Source organism: Onychostoma macrolepis, chromosome 17, assembly GCF_012432095.1.
Source record: "Onychostoma macrolepis isolate SWU-2019 chromosome 17, ASM1243209v1, whole genome shotgun sequence".
NCBI classification, from domain to species: Eukaryota; Metazoa; Chordata; class Actinopteri; order Cypriniformes; family Cyprinidae; genus Onychostoma; species Onychostoma macrolepis.
Window position 1 is genome coordinate 29136688 of NC_081171.1, and position 23797 is coordinate 29160484.

General features: G+C 37.4%; 2 protein-coding genes across 7 annotated transcripts in view; one reads left to right on the plus strand and one right to left on the minus strand.

The window, feature by feature from the left end:
* LOC131522821 (filamin-A-interacting protein 1) overlaps positions 1-19807 on the minus strand; it is a 28113-nt gene extending 8306 nt beyond the window's left edge. Inside the window, exon 1 of one of the 4 annotated variants that reach the window (XM_058748597.1) lies at positions 19662-19807. The gene's annotated coding sequence lies outside the window, so the exon portion shown is untranslated. Of the gene's footprint in view, positions 1-722; positions 853-1109; positions 1180-15618; positions 16225-19661 lie in introns of those variants that run through there. The other 3 variants (XM_058748598.1, XM_058748599.1, XM_058748596.1) reach the window with 3 other exon arrangements.
* The window catches only part of LOC131522822 (uncharacterized), a 31829-nt gene continuing 8891 nt past the window's right edge, over positions 860-23797 (plus strand). Inside the window, exons 1-2 of one of the 3 annotated variants that reach the window (XM_058748600.1) lie at positions 860-1144; positions 22285-22430. In XM_058748600.1, coding sequence (XP_058604583.1) covers positions 860-1144; positions 22285-22430 — 431 coding nt within the window. Of the gene's footprint in view, positions 1145-18307; positions 18632-19047; positions 19386-22284; positions 22431-23797 lie in introns of those variants that run through there. The other 2 variants (XM_058748602.1, XM_058748601.1) reach the window with 2 other exon arrangements.

The window sequence follows — 23797 nt, forward strand, 5'->3', positions numbered from 1 at the left end:
GTTTCACAGACAGGGTTTAGACTAAGCCAGGATTAGGCCATAGTTCAATTAGGACATTTGAAGTCATTTTTATTAACACGCCTTATAAAAAACATTTCTGGTGTGCATCTCGAGACAAAACAAAGGCACTGACATGTTTTAAGATCAGTCAGAGCAAGTTTATTTCAGTTGAAACAGCTCAGAATTACATTTTAGTCTGGGACTAGTCTTAAACCTTGTCTGTGAAACCGAGGGTTTGAATGTTAAAGTGCAAATTAACAGGGCCCCCCAAATAAAATTCTGCTTAGGCCCTGCTGAGAGTGTACGATTTATATTAACATTACAAAATAGAACATGATAAATATGAACTTTTAATGTTCAATTTAAATAAATGCAATTGCACAAACTATGTAGGCTACAATTTCAATTTGTTTATTCATTGTGAAATAACTCAAACATATATACATATATATATATATATATATATACACACACTTTTCTGTCCTCTGATAAGCATTGTTCTGGGCTGCCGTTCCCAAAAGCATGAACGCTTCCTACTTTTGGGAAACGCAGCTCTGTTTAAATGCACTGTCAGAAGTGAATGAACGCTCTCTGTGATTGATTGGTTCTGTCTTGCAGCATTGGCGTGTATTCAGATGAACAGGAAATTCATAAAAAGTTTGTGCATATTTTATACATTATTTTTTGTTAAATAAACAAAATCACTGGTATATAAAACACACCTTAGTATCGATTTTTTTTTTTATTTGAATACTTTTGATACTCGCATCAGTATCGATACTTCGGGATCGATTAATACGCCTATCCCTACTGTAAACAGTCCGCCATTGTTTGGACGCCGGAGCATGTGCACACAAGAATGGCTCCAAAGCGATTGAGGTGTTTTGTTATTGGATGTAAGAATGAACATAGCAGTCGTCATTTACTCCCAACATCTGAGCCGCTGAAGGCGCAGTGGCTTACTTTTGCTTTTAAAGGGAATGCGCCCCCTGATCTACCTAAATGCGTCTATGTCTGCTCGAATCATTTTACACCTGACTGCTTTGCAAACGAGGGTCAGTACAAAGCAGGTTTTGCTAAAAAGTTGGTCCTGAAGGATGGATCAGTACCAACTGTTCGTGGCCCAGCTTCACCTCCAGAAAAAGTGAGTAGAAGGGTTTTTTTAATGAAACTTTGCCTTTCCTCTTCCTCGAAGAGAGGGCGGGGTGAGCAGAGCTCATTATCATTTAAAGAAACATGCACTGAAATTAGAAATGCACCGATTGCAATTTTCTTGGCCGATTCCTATTTGTGAAGTGTGACCTGCCGATACCGATTTTTGCTGATTCCGATTTTTTTTCTAAAAACTACAATTGACAGCAAATACAAACAAAAATCTATACTTTTTTAAATGCAAAAAACATTACTTACATAATAAAAAATGACAGTTAAAGTTACAGATGTTCTCTTACTTAAACAACTCTCAAAATAAAGTGCTCTGTGACTAGAAAAGAGGTAGAAAAAAACAACTGAAAAGGAGTGGCTTTATATAACAAAACAGATGTAATTTCCCACTGTTTCTTAAATTGTCATTTTTTCACTGACCTTATTAAATGTCGTCTTTCACATCAAATTCTTACATTGTTTCAATTAATTCAGTTAGCATAAAAAGAAACTGTAGAGCTGCTACCATTCAAATGAAATCAGTATCAGCAAACTCCATCTTTCCACTGCTGCAAACACAGAAGCTGCATCTGAAGTGGCATTAGATGCATTTACACAGACAGTTTGATGAAGCTGCGGTGCAAAATTTCAAATGCATGAAGAATTTTATAAGATTAATGTTTTAAATATTTTTTAAACATTCAAAAAAGAAATGTTGGGGAAAATGCAATGATAGTTTTAAATATGAAACCAAACAATTAGGTGGCGGCAGATAACTGTTTGAATGAGTGAGTCGTTTAGGCCCTGACTTCATGTGCACTTTCAGTCTTGAGGACTTACAATGGCCGCTGCATGTGCATGTCCGTTAAGTCCGTAGGGTGTCCCATTCGTCATTTTAGCTTTCAGAAGGGTGCTTTGCGGCTGCTATGCACCCTCGATGCGCACTTCTGCTAATCTACGCAGTCGACTTCTACCCAGCAGTCAAAGCGGCATTACGTCACAGAAGTGCGGACTCTGAGGAAGACTGTGAGGGTTTAGGGTGCCATTTGGGACAGGGCCTTAGTCCTTCATTCAACAGATTCGTTCAAACGGCTGATTCGTTCCGAAACGAGGCAAGTGACTACTGTCTTTATAAATGGGCCACTGAATCATTGACTCACTTGATTCGTTCAAAAACTTGGATTCAAAACAGTTCTGCTGCGGCTTTGATTGAACAGTTTTCATCAGCGAAATTGAGCAAAAATAGTGCGTCTAAAACGCAAGTTAACTTATTGTTTATTGAACTACTATTGTATAAAATCACATTGCAATCGTGTTGAAACATTTTGGTCGTGCAATGTTGCGTACTTAAATCATATAATTTTCTTTCTTTCTTTTTTTTTTTTCACTACCTCAGTATGCATCTATAACTTTCTGTGTGTTCTGCACGAGTCTCTCTCACACACTCACTCACTCAGGCTGCGCAAGCCTCATCTGGCACGACATAAATACATTACCAGTCGCCGTAAGTGTGACGTCAAAACAGACCGGCTCGGAATCAGCAGACTGACATTATCCGGCATGCGGAAAATCTGCTAATTCCAGTCCCATGCCCCCGATAATAGGTCTTAATGATATTTGAATACTTACTAGTTTTATAATGAAAACTCTGTAGTTTTCATTGTTTTGCATATCAAATATGATACAGTAGTGAAAACTGTTTAATACAGCTAGTGAAAATAACAATATAGGTGCATTTGAACTTTTGACTCAAATCCTGATAGTAACTGAGATATAACCCTTGTGACAACTATCTCTCCATTGCTGTTAATTCTGAAGTAAACTGTAAGTGAAAATACTAAAACACTATCCGAGAGCAACATATTTGCAGTAGAGCATAATGGTGTTGGAATAAACACTGCTTTGGTGCTATTTTTTTCATTGATCTGTTTAGACCCAACTGGCAAGATAAGGCTAGGAATAACTTGTGTTTATACAGTGCTGCTGTATTAAATATCTGTCCAAGCTCCAAAGTCACAACACCATGAGTGGACTAGCAAAATGGTTTCACAAAACAAAAGTTTATGGTTATCATTTCTAGTGTGGAAACATATTTATAGAATGGTTAAATAGTTACTATTCAAGCTGTTACACTGGGGCGTAGTCATGAAGCACAAGCAGAACAAATTTCTCTCTAAATGATTTATAAAACTTCTCTTACATAAGTTGTTGCAATCTTTCCAGTGAACAGATTATGTAATAATGGATTTATGAACTCTTTGTTCAGAAATTCATTCTGCTTGTCTTTCATGAATAAGAATAACTGGAAAAAAGCAATCGCTCATCAGCATTTTAATGAAGTTGTGTCAGTTCTTCAGTTAAAGGGGTAATGCATTGCAATTTTTTTTAATTTTATGTTTCCTGTGGTGCATTTATAATATTAGTAGGGTTTTTACATCAAAATCTGACAGAATTTGGAAATAAAAGGTCATTTTTCAACCCTGATTTGAACACTCTGTTTAAAGAATGTAAATGCTCACTCCTGTGATTGGCTAACAGCTTTCCATATAAAGTAGTGTGCCCTTCAGTCAGAAATATTATAATTACATATTCTGAGCACATGGCAAAGTCATATTTACAAATGGGAAACTCATAATTCTAGATGATACACAAATTAATTTTACATTCTGTATTTTAATCATTTTAAAGGGATAGTTCACCCAAAATGAAAATTTGCTGTTAATTTACTCACCCTCAGGCTATTCAATATGTAGGTGACTTTTTTCTTCAGTAGAACAGTGAAGATTGTTAGCTGAAACCATGGTCCTTGGTTATTCATAAAATGCAAATCGTATCAGTGAACTGATTCAAATAACCAATTCACCAGTTTGTTCATAGGCTAATTACACAATGACTTAACGTAAACACAAAAATATTTTTAAATCGCCCAATAATAATGTGAAACGTGGATGTCTAAACCATATAAAGTGAATAAACAAGTCCTCATCAATTCACCTTTTTACATAAACCGTGAAAAACCATAAAAACTTCAATTTAGTTCAGTTCTTTGGTTCAAGTCTTGAACTGTTTCCTCAATTCAGTGACTGTTGGAGGAACTGGAGCGCTGAATGTGTGGCAAAAACCACCATAAGTATATTGGCTCATTTTGAGTCAGAGTGACTGTCAGGCGTCTGAAAGTGAGTTTTGATTGAGTTACTTGTAGATCTGTGCTGCTTGAGCCGCGAACTGTTTTAGACAATTCAGTCAGATTTGGTGAACCTTTCCATCTAGTTCACTAAAAATAACCGGCTCAAAAGAATGATTAATTAACGAATCAGACTGAGGCTGTAAATAATGTTCAGTTTCTTGCACAGACTGATTGTTGTGCTTCATAAGACCTCAATATATAATGAGGCCAGGAGCTATGGCTACAGATATATATATGTGTATATATATATATATATATATATATATATATATATATATATATATATATATATATATATATATGTGTGTATATATACAGTGGGGCAAAAAGTATTTAGTCAGGCACCAATTGTGCAAGTTCTCCCCTTAAAAAGATGAGAGAGGCCTATATACATCCCGGATAAAACTCTCCCATACAATACAGATTGTTTCAAAGCAGCTTCATCAGGATTAATCAGATTATCAGTTATAATAAATTAATCAATTATGCAGCAAATTCATGAAATGATGGTTTCAGATCAGAATAGTGACATTATTCAGCTCAATTTAGTTCATTTTCATTCAGTTCACTAAGAGTGTCGATATTCATTAATTACAAAATTAATTTAGTTGTAAAGCAGCTCTACAGAAGACAACTGGCCATTTTGTATGTCTCCCTAATCAAACACACCTGATTCAGGTCATCGGCTCATTAGTAGAGACTCCAAGACCTGAAATGTATGAGTGAGAGAAAGGAGATGTTCATAATCTGCTGTGTTGGGCGACTCCAGGAACAGGTTTGGGAACCACTGTATACAGATAGACATGAGAAATGTAACCATGTTCTTTAGCAGGGGTCTCCAGCCCTGCTCCTGGAGAGCTACTGTCCTGCAGATTTCAGCTTCAACCCCAGCAGCTAATCAAGGGGTTACTCTAATTACAGACGGGTGTGTTGGAACTGAACTCTGCAGTAGCTCTTCGGGAGCAGGGTTGGAGATCCCTGTTCTATCCACCTTTTTCCTGACGAGCCTACTGTGTACTGTTCTTCCGGTTTGGGGAAGTTCCACTCAAAAAGACTGCAACAAATCGTTTCAGATCATAAGATTGCGCTACAAATAATCCTTATCCGTCATTTTGACTGAATATCCTGTAAATTTTCATTCATTATCTGTTTTCAGAAGTCAGGAGAATAACGTTATGTTTGGTATATTAATGTGACTTGATATTAACAATGATATCTATAGAATAGCTCTTATCAGCCCGCTGCATTATTTTCCTCCTGATTATTTTCATGGTTCCTTTGCATTCCGCTGTAAGTAAATGAAAAAAGACAACTTATAGGCTACTGTGCATCTGTGGTCTGCTCTCTAATTTAATTTACAATATAAACCATGAATAATTCCCTGGAATGCACTAAGAATCTTTCTTTTTTTTTCTCCCCAAATTCTCATGTCTCTTTCCAGGTTTTCACATGGATGCTGTAAAATGTAATTGTTACACTGCAAAAAAAAATGCTTTTCTTACTTAGATTTTTTGTTTTGTTTCCAGCCAAAATATCTAAAAATTCTTAAATCAAGAAGGATTTTCTAGACAAGTAAAAATTGTCTTGTTTTCAGCTAAAACAAGTCAAAATTGAGTGTTTTTGCTTGAAACAAGCAAAATAATCTGCCAATGGGGTAACAAAAATAATCTTGTTTTCTGTTTGAAAAAGATTATTTTGCTTACCCCATTGGCAGATTATTTTGCTTGAACTCAAAGCAACTCAAAAGTTCAAATCACCCTGGGTCCCTTAACAAAAACCCAACAGGATTTTTCCATTGGTTTTGGATTATTTTGAAAATGAGCTCTGTGACCAACAAAAGTTGTTGATCCTTAGGCTACATGTTTTGTTCAAGATAATCAGCATTTATGAATTTACAACAACTAGCAACGAAAAGTTAGGCGAGGTTATAAATGAACTACGCCACAGTCACATAACTTAAAAATCACCACCATTAAGCTTTCGGCAACTCTTTTAGTCTTGATTTGAAAAAAAAACATACCTGGACAATTTTCAATCTGGTTTCCGAGCGCATCACAGCACAGAGACAGCGCTTATTAAGATAATAAATGATATTCGCTTCAATTCTGATTCTGGCAAAATATCAGTGCTGGTACTATTAGATCTTAGTGCTGCGTTTGACACTGTTGATCATAACATACTTTTAGAGAGACTGGAAAACTGGGTCAGGCTTTCTGGGATGGTACTCCAATGGTTCAGATCATACTTAGAAGGGAGACGTTCTTATGTGAGTATAGGAGAGCATAAGTCTAAGTGGACGTCCATGACATGCGGAGTCCCACAAGGCTCAATTCTTGCACCGCTCTTGTTTTGCCTGTATATGCTCCCACTAACCAAATTGCCTATCACAGCTATGCTGATGATGCCCAGATTTACCTAGCCTTATCTCCAAATGACTGTAGCCCCATTGACTCCCTCTGCCAATGCATTGATGAAATTAACAGCTGGATGTGCCAGAACTTTCTTCAGTTAAACAAGGAGAAAACTGAAGTCATTGCATTTGGAAACAAAGATGAAGTTCTCAAGGTGAATGCATACCTTGACTCTAGGGGTCAATCAACTAAAAACCAAGTCAAAAATCTTAGGGTGTTTCTGGAGACAGACCTTAGTTTTAGTAGTCATGTCAAAGCAGTAACTAAATCGCCATACTATCATCTCAAAAACTGTTTTGTTTCCAGTCAAGACTTGGAGAAACTTGTTCATGCCTTTATTACCAGCAGGGTGGATTATTGTAATGGTCTCCTCACCGGCCTTCCCAAGAAGACCATTAGACAGCTGCAGCTCATCCAGAACACTGCTGCCAGGATTCTGACTAGAACCAGAAAATCTGAGCATATCACACCAGTCCTCATGTCCTTACACTGGCTTCCAGTTACATTTAGGATTGATTTTAAAGTACTTTTACTCATTTATAAATCACTCAATGGCCTAGGACCTAAATACATTGCAGATATGCTCACTGAATATACAGTGGGGCAAAAAAGTATTTAGTCAGCCACCAGTTGTGCAAGTTCTCCCACTTAAAAAGATGAGAGAGGCCTGTAATTTTTATCATAGGTATACCTCAACTATGAGAGACAAAATGAGAAAAAAAAAATCCAGAAAATCACATTGTAGGATTTTTAAAGAATGAATTGGTAAATTCCTCGGTAAAATAAGTATTTGGTCACCTACAAACAAGCAAGATTTCTGGCTCTCACAGACCTGTAACAACTTCTTTAAGAGGCTCCTCTTGTCCTCCACTCGTTACCTGTATTAATGGCATCTGTTTGAACTCGTTATCAGTATAAAAGACACCTGTCCACAACCTCAGTCCAACAGTCCAACTCCAAACTCCACCATGGCTAAGACCAAAGAGCTGTCAAAGGACACCAGAAACAAAATTGTAGACCTGCACCAGGCTGGGAAGACTGAATCTGCAATAGGTAAGCAGCTTGGTGTGAAGAAATCAACTGCGGGAGCAATTATTAGAAAATGGAAGACATACAAGACCACTGATAATCTCCCTCGATCTGGGGCTCCACGCAAGATCTCACCCCGTGGGGTCAAAATGATCACAAGAACTGTGAGCAAAATCCCAGAACCACACGGGGGACCTAGTGAATGACCTGCAGAGAGCTGGGACCAAAGTAACAAATCCTGCAGTGCCAGATGTGTCCCCTGCTTAAGCCAGTACATGTCCGCCTGTCTGAAGTTTGCTAGAGAGCATTTGGATGATCCAGAAGAGGATTGGGAGAATGTCATATGGTCAGATGAAACCAAAATAGAACTTTTGGTAAAAACTCAACTTGTCGTGTTTGGAGGAGAAAGAATGCTGAGTTGCATCCAAAGAACACCATACCTACTGTGAAGCATGGGGGAGGAAACATCATGCTTTGGGGCTGTTTTTCTGCAAAGGGACCAGGACGACTGATCCGTGTAAACGAAAGAATGAATGGGGCCATGTATCGTGAGATTTTGAGTGAAAACCTCCTTCCATCAGCAAGGGCATTGAAGATGAAACGTGGCTGGGTCTTTCAGCATGACAATGATCCCAAACACACCGCCTGGCAACGAAGGAGTGGCTTCGTAAGAAGCATTTCAAGGTCCTGGAGTGGCCTAGCTAGTCTCCAGATCTCAACCCCATCGAAAATCTTTGGAGTTGAAAGTCCGTGTTGCCCAGCGACAGCCCCAAAACATTACTGCTCTAGAGGAGATCTGCATGGAGGAATGGGCCAAAATACCAGCAACAGTGTGTGAAGACTTACAGAAAACGTTTGACCTCTGTCATTGCCAACAAAGGGTATATAACAAAGTATTGAGATGAAATTTTGTTATTGACCAAATACTTATTTTCCACCATAATTTGCAAATAAATTCTTTAAAAATCCTACAATGTGATTTTCTGGATTTTTTTTTTCTCATTTTGTCTCTCATAGTTGAGGTATACCTATGATGAAAATTACAGGCCTCTCTCATCTTTTTAAGTGGGAGAACTTGCACAATTGGTGGCTGACTAAATACATTTTTGCCCCACTGTATATGTGTGTGTGTGTGTGTGTGTGTGTATACAGGTATATACTCTCAGGTGGACTCTTCATAGCTGCTGACTTGCTTTTTGAATCACCAAGGACCATGGTTTCAGCTAAAAATCTTCTTTACTGTTCTACTAAAGAAGAAAAGTCACTTATATCTTGGATAGCTTGAGATGGATGGGTGAGTAAATTAAATTATAATATAAATTTTGATACATTATGAATAAAATTAAATTTTTAGGTGAACTGTCCCTTTAAAGGTGTGGTATATGGAAGAGTAAATTCAGTTAACGAACTTTCACAGTTTGCTGACAAGTTACAGATTTCCAAGGTGCACCTAAAGGCATTCACTGAGCATGTGGACAGCATCGTTGATTATAAAGGTTTTGCTGAGAGTGCAGAACTTGCGCTGAACTGAAGTGATTATAAAAGAAGCGCTTTCTGTAGATGTGTTTTGATCATCACAACAACTGTAAAACTTAATGCGGCTCAGATAACAGGCAACCAAAGTCTCATCTGATGTGCGTCTGACACTGAAAGGTAAGGCAGGTTAAAGCCAGCATATTGTATGTTTGCGCGCCCTTTATATTTATCCACCATGTGGAGGCTGCACAGTCTGGTTAAATAGGCTGGAAAATATCTGATTGAGCTGTCAGTCATATCACTACAGTCTGAGCTCCCCACAGAGAAAGCCCTCAGCAACTTGTGAATAGATGAACCAATGCTTTGATTTCATGTCTTTGAGAGGTGTCAGCACTCATAGTAAAGCACTATTTATAAAGCTCGTCTGACAGTTGCTTTAGCCATTTGTAGTATCTATGTTGGGTGTTTTCTAGTACACAGGACTGGGCAGGGTTTCTTGGCAAAAAAATAAGTTTCATCCAGTGTGATGTATATTTTTTTGCCGCTTGCAGATTTACAGATTGTACATTGTAATGATTTACATATCTTAATAACACAGATAATATAATCCCTAAACAGAAATTGACGCCCTATTAAGTCACCCCAAAACCTCCTCGCTGTCTCCTAACTCCAGATCTTTAAGACTAAACTTAAATCTCATTTGTTTCCTCTCATTGTCAGATCTTTACTTATTTTGGTTATTGTGTTGCATGTTATATGATCATACTTTATTTGTGTTATTTGCCAATTTTATGTAAAAACGTGTGTTGCTATTATTATTATTAATATTCATACATGACTTAGTAAAATATTTTAAACTCTTGTATAAGTGCAATCCGCTATGTAAAACAAAATGGTTTAAATCTTCCATAAATGTGAGACCAGCATTTCTACACTGTAAAAAAGAAATATATTTCTAAACAAATAAAATGTTAATCGACAAGAACACATTCAATTGATCAAAAGCGGCAGTAAGCACTATTATATTGTTACAGAAAAGTCTTTTTTGGGGTCACTTTCTAATGATTTCTGATGGCTCTTATGACATGTGACTTGAGTAATGACTGCTAGAAATTCAGCTTTGTATCACAGAAATAAATGACATTTTAAAATATATTCAAATAGAAAAAGTTTTTTTAAATGGTAAAAATATTTTTTTACTGTATTTTTTTGTGTACATTCAAAAATGTTTTCAAAAACTAGGGAGGAAAGCGGATTACTATTTTATTTAAACTATTTTAAAAGTACATAAGGACAAATGTGCTCAATGGCACATCCCTGATTCTTTGCTGAGCTGGTGCTGTTATTGTCTCCTAATTTGGTCTGCTCTTGAAGATAACCAAGAGACACAGCCGGTACCAGCAGCTGTCCAAAGTGCGCATTCCTGTGCTGCCAATGAAGAAATGAAAGGTTTTAGAAGACCTATCACGTGATGATGGGTCCGATGTGTCTAAATAAGGGCTAGGAGAGTCGTGGCATTTGCGATTGTGGCTTTGGCAAGACATGGAGTCTGCACACATGCACGGTGAACTAAAAGGTGAAGTCTCAGATTTGCGTGCCTGCTTCGCTTTAGAAGGTGTCCATGTAAGGAGTGTAAACGGAATCAAAACCAATCTAGAATATAAAATAGAAACTGCAACTTTTGATGGAGACTGCAGTCAGAGCTCTGCAGGTAACACAATACACATGACCTGACTGATGGACACAGAGGAGGGAAGAAGGTCAAAGTCTATCAGCTGTAATGGTAGTTACCTTTCACTCTGATACCAGTAAAACAGAGACAAACATTACAGTAGTAAGCACACAATCTGTGTTTTATTATTCTCTTCTATATAATTTTATAATCTGCAATCAGTTTCTATTACTGTATGAATAAATATTGCCCAGTTCATCTTACTGTATACAGTCATCGGCTTCTATTTATATCAGCCATCCATAACTTATGTTCAGTTGGAGCAGTTGTCTTATTGGATTTCAACTTGTAGTATGTATGCTACTCGCAAATACTGGGTCTACAGGCAAAGTGTTTAAAAGTGCACAGCAACAGCAGTTTTGGGGAGGAAATGCAGCTCAATTGATCTTATGCAAAAAAAAAAAAAAAAATCACATAACAAAAATGTTACATTTAGCTAAATTTTCTACCATCCTGTAACTCAAACTGTAGCGCTTGCAACGTCAGAGTCATGGGTTCGATTCCCAGGGAATGTATGAACTGATAAAACACACGACCAGTCAAAAGTTTTTGAACAGTAAGATTTTAAATGTTTTTTTAAACAATTCTCTTCTGCTCACCAAGTCCAATTTGATCCAAAATACAGCAAAAGCAGTAATATTGTGAAATATTTTTACTATTTAAAAGAACTGTTTTCTATTTGAATATATTTTCAAATGTAATTTATTGTGATTTCAAAGCTGAGATTTTAGCATCATTACTCCAGTCACATGATCCTTCAGAAATCATTCTAATATTCTGATTTACTGCTCAAAAAACATTTATTATTATTATTATGTTGAAAACAGCTGAGTGGAATTTTTTTAATGTTTCTTTGATGAATAGAAAGTTCAGAAGAACAGCATTTATCTGAAATAGAAATCTTTTGTAACATTATACAGGTGCATCTCAATAAATTAGAATGTCGTGGAAAAGTTCATATATTTCAGTAATTCAACTCAAATTGTGAAACTCGTGTATTAAATAAATTCAATGCACACAGACTGAAGTAGTTTAAGTCTTTGGTTCAACAATCTCAACAAATTAGAATATGGTGACATGCCAATCAGCTAATCAACTCAAAACACCTGCAAAGGTTTCCTGAGCCTTCAAAATGGTCTCTCAGTTTGGTTCACTAGGCTACACAATCATGGGGAAGACTGCTGATCTGACAGTTGTCCAGAAGACAATCACTGACACCCTTCACAAGGAGGGTAAGCCACAAACATTCATTGCCAAAGAAGCTGGCTGTTCACAGAGTGCTGTATCCAAGCATGTTAACAGAAAGTTGAGTGGAAGGAAAAAGTGTGGAAGAAAAAGATGCACAACCAACCGAGAGAACCGCAGCCTTATGAGGATTGTCAAGCAAAATCGATTCAAGAATTTGGGTGAACTTCACAAGGAATGGACTGAGGCTGGGGTCAAGGCATCAAGAGCCACCACACACAGACGTGTCGAGGAATTTGGCTACAGTTGCCGTATTCCTCTTGTTAAGCCACTCCTGAACCACAGACAACGTCAGAGGCGTCTTACCTGGGCTAAGGAGAAGAAGAACTGGACTGTTGCCCAGTGGTCCAAAGTCCTCTTTTCAGATGAGAGCAAGTTTTATATTTCATTTGGAAACCAAGGTCCTAGAGTCTGGAGGAAGGGTGGAGAAGCTCATAGCCCAAGTTGCTTGAAGTCCAGTGTTAAGTTTCCACAGTCTGTGATGATTTGGGGTGCAATGTCATCTGCTGGTGTTGGTCCATTGTGTTTTTTGAAAACCAAAGTCACTGCACCCGTTTACCAAGAAATTTTGGAGCACTTCATGCTTCCTTCTGCTGACCAGCTTTTTAAAGATGCTGATTTCATTTTCCAGCAGGATTTGGCACCTGCCCACACTGCCAAAAGCACCAAAAGTTGGTTAAATGAGCATGGTGTTGGTGTGCTTGACTGGCCAGCAAACTCACCAGACCTGAACCCCATAGAGAATCTATGTCAAGAGCTGAAGGCCACTATCAAAGAAACCTGGGCTTCCAGACCACCTCAGCAGTGCCACAAACTGATCACCTCCATGCCACGCCGAATTGAGGCAGTAATTAAAGCAAAAGGAGCCCCTACCAGGTATTGAGCACATATACAGTAAATGAACATACTTTCCAGAAGGCCAACAATTCACTAAAAATGTTTTTTTTATTGGTCTTATGAAGTATTCTAATTTGTTGAGAGTGAATTGGTGGGTTTTTGTTAAATGTGAGCCGAAATCATCACAATTAAAAGAACCAAAGACTTAAACTACTTCAGTCTGTGTGCATTGAATTTATTTAATACAGGAGTTTCACAATTTGAGTTGAATTACTGAAATAAATTAACTTTTCCACGACATTCTAATTTATTGAGATGCACCTGTAAATGTCTTTATCATCACTTTTGATCAATTTAAAGCATCCTTGCTAAATAAAAGCATTCATTTCTATAATTTCTTTCCCAAAAAAAGAAAACATTTATACTGACTCCCAGCTTTTGAGGGCTATAGTGTATAATGTTACAAAAGCTTTTTATTTCAGATAAATGCTGATCTTTGGATCTTTCTATTCATCAAAGAATCCTGAAAAAAAAATTTACTCAACTGTTTTAAATATTGATAATAATAAGAAGAACAACAAGAATAAATGATTCTTGAGCAGCAAATCAGCATATTAGAATGATTTCTGAAGATCATGTGACACTGAAGACTGCTTAATGATGCTGAAAATACAGCTTTGATCACAGAAATAAATTACATTTTAAAACATATTACAGCAGAAAACAGTTAAACAGTTTCGCAATTCTGAGAAAAAAGTCAGAATTGTGAGGGGGGGAAAAAAGTCTGAATTACATTTTAAAAAATCATAATTATTGCAAACTTATGAGTTGATGTGTATAAACCAGTAAGTATCTCCAGTACTCCGTGTGCTATGACCTGCACCTCAAAATCGAAATAAAATTCTGAAATAAAATAAATAAAAATGACGGTCTCAGGAATATCTGCTAATAACATACCACAGCCACACATGTAAGTGATAGCCATGAATGCCTTTCTAACAGGTTACATTCTACTGTAACTCAACGTGCTTGAACTCCTCAAGAAGCAGAATAGAGTATATCATCAGTAAACCAAAACCAAGACCTCTCTGGTTACGTGACATCATTGGATCGCTCTTTAAAAAGCCATTCCAAGATATTGAAGTTCATGTTCGAGCCGTAGTATTAATAGGAGCCGTAAATGACACCTGGATGAGGCGGTGATAAAATACAGTATACATCACAAAATATCAAGGCCAAAAGTTCCAATATTTTCCAGTCACACCTATTATCGCAGGAATAAATGACTATCCAGCTGACCAAAAGCAGTGGCCCAATGCTGTTGAGAATGACTGTGACCTTAGCCCTCCAGACAAAACAGGACAATCTCATTCTGTTTCTTTTCTTCTTTTATCATGCCATTGTCAAGAAAGTCCATTTACACGGAAATATCTGCTTTGTTATTACCTTAATACCTGGCAGTGGCAGTCCAATGAAATATTACTGTCTAAAATAACTGTTTTCTGATTTAATGTATTAGCCTTCAGTGTCACGTGATCCCGCAGAAATAATTCTGATATGCTGATTTCTGCTTAAGAAGCATTTGTAATTATTATCAATGTTGAACACAGTTCTGCTGCCTCATAATTTTGTGGAAACTCACCGTGATACGTTACCATTCAAAAGTTTGGATTAAGAAAAAAAAGAATGAAAAAAGAAAGAAATTGATAGTTTTAGTCAGCAAGGTTGCATTGAATTGTTAAAAATAAAGACATTTATAATGTAAAAAAATAAACAATTCTAATAGATTCTGATCTTTTGAACTTTCTTTTCTTCAAAGAATGATCCACAAGAATGTTAAGCAGCAATGTTTCCTACATTGATAATAAAAACCAAAATTAATAGTTAGCACCAACAATAATTAATAATAACTGAGCAGCAAATCAGCATATTAGAATGATTTCTGAAGGATCATGTGACAGAAGACTGGAGTAACAATGCTGATCACACCAATAAATGACAGTTTACAATATATTCACATAGAAAACACTTATTTTAATTTCAAATAATATTTTATAATACCGTTTTACTACATTTTGATCAAATAAATGCAAATTTGGTGAACACAAGAGACTTCTTTCCAAAAACAAAAAAAGTAATTGTTACAAGTTTTTGAATTGTGTACTTCTCAAATGGTGTTGAGATGTTCATTTAAACTATTTCCACTGGAAATGCACTTGATAGCAAGTTAATGCAATGAAGTCACATGACATATATAACTTTTATGCTGCAATTTAAATATTTCACCTGGAAATGCACTTCTTCTAAAGTGAATGGTACGCACTAGTCACGTGATACAGTATATAGTTTTACTTTGCAATTTACTACTCTCCAAATTCAAGACACGCATGCATATATAAGTGTTAAAATTGTCTAGGAGAAAGTACAGGCTGCACAATATATTATGTATGCCACTCGTGTGTCAATCTTTAGTAAATGATTAATAAAGTGGAGTGAAGTGGAGTCCCGTAGAACAAGAACACGCTGCTCTTTGAATGAAACATGAATGAAACACTCACCCACAGTCCCAAAGCCTGTATGGTTAGACAGACTCCAGAACGATTCTTCTGATAGTGGTACCCATTATCCAAAGATCTTTCCTCTGTAGGATCTTCAAACCAAGAGTCAACAAGTAAAAGAAAGCATGACTGAGTGGTTAGGCGGGCTGTAAAATCAATGAGTCACATGCAGGGACAGTGAAGCTGTTATTCTATTCCAGGGACAAGAGGTGCAGCGCCGCACATGCTTGCTCTATCAGTGATTGTGTGCAGCTCCACTGCGCTATATTTAACCTCTTCGCTTACTCAGTTGTAGCCAGTGGGGTGTGAGAGTGACATTAGGCTCTCAGAAGTGACAGCTGAGCCTTCTGATCCTCACATCAGAGCACCTCCAGGCCTGTTGCTCCACCCACATGCAGTCCAGGAACTGCTGTGACAAGACACGGTGTTGGATTTGACCTTATGAAATCTCATCATTCAGATCTCAGGCAGCAGAGGAATTAGCTGGGCCAGCTTAGATCGGAAACTATCCTGTTGATTTTCCATTATCAGAAAATAATATATACTTAATAACAACTGTAAAAAGTCGAGACAAAGTTTATGGAAGCTTGTGAAAATAATGAAGTTAATTGCAACTTTTTATCTTACAATTCAGACTTTTTTCAATTGCAAGTGTATAAATGCAGATTTGTGAACTCAGTTCTGATGAGAATAAAAGTTCAAATTGAGAGATATAAATCTTTTTTTTGTCTTTCTAATTGTGAGCTAAAAATTTGCAGTTACCTATTTTCTTTTCAATTCCATGGTGGGGAAAAAATATAAACTGAGAATTCTGAGAATTTTTTTTTTTTTTTTCCAGAATTTCAAGAAAGTCAGAATTCTGAGTTTATATCTTTATATTCCCTTTATACCTTCAAAAACAGTAGTAGTAAAATATAGTCGCAATTACCTATTTTTTTTTATTTATTATTCTGTAGTGGAAACAGGCTTCCATTCTATTTCTATATATATATATATATATATATATATATATAAGCAACATAGAATGGAAGCCTGTTTCCGCTGTTACAGAATAATAAATTAATTAATAAAAAGTAATTGCAACCTAATTTTAATTAGTTTCTTGACTTGTTTTAGTGATTTTAAGATATGTACATTTTTTATATAGACACTTTAATGAGAATACATTTTGAAGAAAGTAGAAATTGTTAAATCCTAATACTCCTCTTAACCACCAGATGGCCGCATTGCGCAAGGTGTTGGAAAGCTTTGAGTAATGAACAGTTATAAAGTTGAGAGGAAATCCTCTGTGCTTTGCAAAGTGTTGTTTCACCATCAGTACTTTAAATTTGATAAGTTAGAAAAGATATAACACACAACAGTGGCAGATTAGGCATATGAATATTTGAGTATGTACCTACGGAGACCTTAAATGTGATGGGAGGAAAAAGTATATTTCAATGCTTTTGTGTTCACTCGCAAAAGTATATAATATTTTTGTGTGTAATTTTCAAAAGTGTATGTACATATGTAGTCACAAGTGTATGCACATTTGTATGTGTATGTGTAAATTAATCAATTTATATTTATTAAGTGTAAGGCTTGTGTAGGTCACACTTTAGTTTTTGGACCAATTCTCACTATTAACTAACTATTAACTATGAGTTTTGCCTGTGTAAATGTATGTTTATGTATATAAGTGTATCTGTGCATATAAGTGTAAGTGTGTATTTGTAGATTTATATTTGTAAGATATGTATAGATATTTATAGTCATGTGAAAAAGAAAGGACATCCAATTGAAATCTATGTTTCCCATATCAGTACATAAAAAAATAAATAAATGATCTGGTCCTTGGCAAGTCTTAAAATTTGTCTTTTTAAAGTCTTTTAAAACCTCAGATGAACAACAACACATGACATATCACACCATCTCATTATTTATTCAGCAGCTAACTATTAAGTGTGAGAAGCACTATAATTTGGTATCAGAGTAAAATGGTTGAATAGCTTCACAATCAAGCAAGCAAGCTTTTGAATTCATATGTAGATCCATGGTACACTCTCAGAGTTTGACACAATTGGTTTGCCATGAAATCTGCCATCTCCAAAAGGCTTATTGATAATTTATTATTATCGTAATTTTTATGTGTCCTAATGATATTGAATACATATTTGTCACTTGCCAGACATGACTGAACATATCGCTGTCCACTGAAATGCCATATTTAATTTCTGGATGTACTGCTTGTATGGATGGATTTATTTATTTATATGCGTGTTGTTGACCGGGTACTGCTATTAACAGTAAAAATTAATTTCAAACAAAATTGAGTTTTGGAGCTTTTTGTGGTCTCAGTGATGAGAGCAGTAACTGATGCTCTGCTGCCCTCGTGCGTTTGGATCCAAACTTTCAAGTGAAAAGCTCACGTGGAAAATAAAAGCAGGAAACCTTTCGTTTTCATCTTTTTCTCTCTGTGTAACTAGAGTTAAAGTGATCAGATATTATGTATTTATGATAAAAGCTCGACGATAAAGTTAACATGCTGGAAAAACGTTTACTTAAATTTACTTTAGTATTAGTATTGCAGAATTATATTTACTGTATATATTATTTATTGCTGTGTGTATGAACTCAAGGTAAATGTAGCTTTAAATGTAGCGCGGTCACGGATAGGCTGCTGCTGGCAGTTTGATTGACAGGCGATCTGACCAATCGTCACGCGGTTATTATGCGCCGCTGTTGCTGTCCGCCATTTAATCCGACAAACAAAACAGTCCGACAACAAGCACGTTAGGCTAGTAAACTAACGTCGGTTGTTAAAATGGTGAAAAGGTGCACGTATGTGGCTTGCAACGCAGACAGCAGGTACCCAGAAAGGCTGGGCAACATACAGTTTCACCCGTTCCCTAAACCTGCCAGGAATCTGGAGAAGTGTATGAAGTGGATAAGTTTGTGTGGACGGCCTCAGCAGCAGCTCTCTGACAAGCTGAGAAACCATTCCACAGCCAAACACATCTATGTGTGCTCAAAGGTAACACCGTTATACATACTGTACCTTTCTAACTCTGTAGCACAATCCTTGATTTATCTACGTTTTACAAGTTGTCATAACCGGAGAAATGTATCGTTAAAAGCTTAAAGGGTTAGTTCGCCCATTTAAGACATGAAGTTGTATGCAATCCTTACCAGCACTATAGTGCATACACACTGACCCACCCTTTAGTCACCTCCCTGGTCAGAGTTCTGGCCGCTGGAAGTTTTTCAAGATGGTACTCCCGGTTAGTTTCCGGGGCCTCAAAACTGTGCGTTTTTACGTGAAAAAAATATTTGCGTTTCAAAGCTTGAATAATTTACATCACAAAAAACACGCCTGACAAAATTCATACCTCAGTTTTAATCGGCACTATTTTCTTTCCATTTCTATCAATCCGCGCTGCTGTCAACATCAACAGTGCGCACGTTCAGATCAGCTAGTGTTTACACAATCGAATGACAACGACATAAAAAGTAGAAAATGAACAATGGTGCGAACTTGTAAATTCCCAGGCTGTGACCACAAGAATGTGCCGGGATCACCGTTCAGATTCCATCGTTTTCCAGTTTCGGATATAGCTACGAGACAGCTTTGGCTGGTTGCCATCGGCTACTCTGCGGGAGCTAAAATATCGAGAATCAAGGATTTCCGTGTGTGCAGTGCTCACTTCAGCGAAGACGATTACATCCCCAACCAAGGAGGAAAAAGAAAAAAAATGATTTTAAAGAGTTTTGCTGTACCAGTACCACGGGTAAGCTCTATTTACTAACTTTATGATCCAATGTCTAAACTGTAACGTACGGTAAACAAGCTGATGTTTAGACTCCAGTGGAAATCACGTATACTCCGGTTCATAAAGGTATCCCTTTGGCGTTGTGCTAAAATTACTTTCATCATCATCTGTTCCGTCTGATATTGTGCTAAAATTACTTTCATCATCAGAAGTTTCGTAGTCAGACATGTTGTGTGCGAGTCGCGCTATCAACAGCTGATCTGGGGTGTATTCCAGAAAGCATGGTTAACTTACCGTCAGATAAACCCTGAACTTTCGGTTGATTAACCCCAAACCTTGCTTACTCGAGGTATGTGGTTCCAAAAACACGTCCGGGAGTAAGTTCATTCAACTCGGAGTATGTTCCTGATTAAGACTCAAGACATTCTCAACAGAGCGACGAATCGACGAGTCACTATGGAAACGGACTCTAAGAATAAGCGCGCCATACTGCTTCTTTCTTCTTTTGTTCAAAGGTCATGTAGGCCTAATGCTTAGTGCATATCGCCACCTAATTGATGGTTTTGCAATCATTTTTATTTTTTTTCCGTTTAATCTTTAATCCTTGAGAATAAGAATTATATTGTTTGTTTGATGCTAATTATATATTAAGTCATATCAGATATGTATTTTTATTATAGAAATGCATTATAGAAAATGCCGATCCATGTGTGAGATGATAATATAAAATGTAATAAATATATGTATAGGCTAATATAATAAATTAAACATTACATTTTCATAATAGTGTTTTATAATTTATACAGATAACTGTTATATATGCCAATAAAATATAATAACCATATTAGAGCAATATATAGGCTAACCTTATTTATTACTTATTTTAGCGCTTTATCATTAAAATAGCATACAACTATATATATATAGTACTCTGTATTGTGATAATATATAATATTGTGCGCTATCTGTCATGCCCACTGAAGGCTCGTCAGTAGATCATACATGCTCTGATAGCGCTGAAGTGAACTAACCCTGGAACATAACCTGCTCCTGAGCAGGTTATCTTCAGAGAGCAAGTTGCTATGGTTACTTGCATACCCTGAAAGTAACCTCTGATTTTGGAACCGAAAGCTGAGGTTATCCGCTCGCTTAGCCTCAAACATACCCAGGTATGTCACATAACCTGCTTTCTGGAATACACCCCTGAACATGCGCACTGTTGACGTTGACAGCAGCGCGGATTGATAGAAATGGAAGGAAAATAGTGCCGATTAAAACTGAGGTATGAATTTTGTCAGGCGTGTTTTTTGTGATGTAAATTATTCAAGCTTTGAAACGCAAATACTTTTTTCACGTAAAAACGCACAGTTTTGAGGCCCCGGAAACTAACCGGGAGTACCATCTTGAAAAACTTCCAGCGGCCAGAACTCTGACCAGGGAGGTGACTAAAGGGTGGGTCAGTGTGTATGCACTATAGTGCTGGTAAGGATTGCATACAACTTCATGTCTTAAATGGGCGAACTAACCCTTTAAGGTTAACGTACTAGGATAGCTAACAGTTAGCCAAACATTAGCGAGCCTAAAGAGCAGTTTTGCCTGACATTTCTGCCTTCTGTGCTGCTGTATGAGTTTCCTTTTAAGATACTTGAGATGTAATCAAAGAAGTTATGTTGACAAGAAGTGAACTTTCCATAGCAACCATAGCCTCTGAGTGAAAGCGACCAGGCAGTCCACTAGCTTCTTGCTGTCGCTATGGCAACATCAGCTGTTTTGTTTAAAAATCAAAACAAAAACAAACAAAAAAGAAAACATTTTAAGCTGAAATACAACCTGAATGATGACAAAACAGAATAACGTACAGTCACCAGAGTGACAGTTTATTTTACAGACTTTGTGCTTTTTTCCCCACAAAACCTTTGCTCTAGAAACCATGTCAGTTTCGGTTGAAATTATTTTAGCATAAACACTGAATTAATTCCAACATATGAAATTAAATTAAGGACATGCATCAGAAAAGCTGGACAATAAATGAAGAGTTTACTTGTAAAAACCGATAACTCCCATGTTTTTTATTGTGTTTTACATTGTCATTTAGCAGATGCTTTTATCCAAAGCGACTTGCAAATGAGGACAATGGAAGCAATCAAAATCAACAAAAGAGCAATGATACACAAGTGCTATATAACAAGTCTCATTTAATTAGTTAACGCTATTTACATTTAGTTTTATTTTGTTAGCTGTATTTTTTTAGTTATTATTATTTAATCTAAACAACAATATTAATTGGAATACAGGATGAAAAAACAAACAAACATGATTTTTAAAACCTTTTTAAAAATTAGTTATCTGTTTTTGCAAATGAACTCCTCAAATATAACAGGAGTATAACAGCTTGACAGTGTGTTTTTGCAGTATTGTCTTATATTAATGTCCGTTGAAGCAAGACTGTAAACAAAAAAAACAACACAGCCACTGTCTCCCAAATGATTTATGTCGGACACCGCAGTGCATCATGTTCTATAAGATCATCATGTTTGTAGTGTGTTCCAGGGGGTTAAAACGTACAATATATATTCCAGACCTAGTGGAGTAATAGTAACTAATAATAGTAATAGTTCATGTGTAAATTTGCATGAAATTGAAATACTCAAAGTAGACTAAAACTACCTCAAATGTGTACTTATAATTTTCTGATAGTTTTTGCAGTGGATTGCCGAATGTTGTGTTCTTTCATTCGACTTTGACTTGTCTTTGGTTGTCATTCTGTCTGTTTCTGTGTATCTGTGCTATTTTCACTCCATATGGCGGCCGCACTACCGAAGCACCACCAAGTGGCTGTTACCCAAAAAGCCTCAGAGTTTCGCCTCTTGACTTCTATTCCTGACTTCAAGTCCTTTCCTCTGTCATTAATCTACAGCACTTCGTTGACGGCCGGCCGACTCCCGCTCACCCAGATCCTCTGCCAGCATTGATAGATGACTGTAGTAAGCTGCGAACAGTGTCTGTGCTGCCAAGGGAAGGACTACGAGATGACCGCAAACCAGACAATGCTGAAAACATCAGGTGTTTGTGTTATATAAAGAAAAAGCAAATAATAACAATGCAATATTTTTATTCTATACGTAGGACATTACAAATTACAATGGCATTACTTGTCATATCCTCCTGGGACCCAGAAAAAAAAGTTTTGTGAATTTTGTATTTTAGCATAAGAAACAATTGAAAAATAACAATTTTGAAAAATTATATTTTATTTATGTTATGCTATGTCCTTTGTTAAGAAAAGGCATGAATAGGCTTTTTTTTTTTTTAAATCAATAAATTTTTAGGTTTCAGGATTTATTTATTTTTTTTACCAAAGTTTGTGTAAAGATGATTCCCTTTCGAGGGAACTTCGAGCTGCGTCCTCTAGGGGTCGCTATAGGGAACGCTGTCAGCGTGACCCGTATCTGAAGCATATATGCAAAAACACCACATGTTGGCCGGCGACAGCCTATGACATCACTACCGGCACGACCACAGTATAAAGGGGCGCCGGGAAAAAACGTCATTCTCTTCTTCGTCTTCAGTGACTGTTTTGTTTGAAGCATGTATTCTACAGGTAAGAAACGATTTTTCTACTATGGCAAGCACTAGCAAGGCGTTTAAGAGATGTGTGCATCCGTGTCCTCGTTATTTGACACCTGATGACACGCACGATCTTTGCGTCTTTTGTTTGGGCGAGGAGCACGCACGCGATGTTCTCGAGGGGGCAATCTGCGTGCACTGTGAGCTTTTTTCTGTGAGAAAGCTCTGCTCTCGTCTGTCTCTCTTTTCGAGGAAGGAGGGACAGCCGTCTGCTTCCGCGGCTCGAGACCCACTGCTGCTGAGGCACGGAGGAGGATGGGCTCGCAGGCGGAGCTGGCTCATGAGTTAGAGAGGGGGCTTTCCCTCTCGTGCTCGTCGGCCGCGAACGAGAGTGAGTCGCGGGATGACGATGATGCGATCTCTCTGACATCATCTGATCCAGCAGCTAGTGCTCTGCTGGGTTATGCCCAGGAAGAGCAGGAGATGTCTGAGGGCGAAGAAGTTGAGACTGAGTCCTCTCAATCCTCCTGCCCTGCGTATGACGAACTGTTGGAGGTTATGGAACGCGCCACGGCGAGGCTTGACTTGCCGTGGAAGCGTGCCAGGATGGTGGCGCCGCGGGGTCGTCTCGATGAGCGTTATCTTTCTGGCCGTAGCCCCCCAGCTCGAGTGAGCCTTCCATTTCTTCCTGATCTCCATGCAGAGGTTGAGAGGGAATGGAAAAAGCCGTTTTCCTCTCGCATTCATAGGTTTCAGCATACCAGTTATGCTGACATTGAGGGGATGCGTGAAAACGGCTACGAGGGGATGCCCCCTGTGGAAGAGACGCTGGCCAGCTATCTCTCTGTGGGGACATCCTCTCT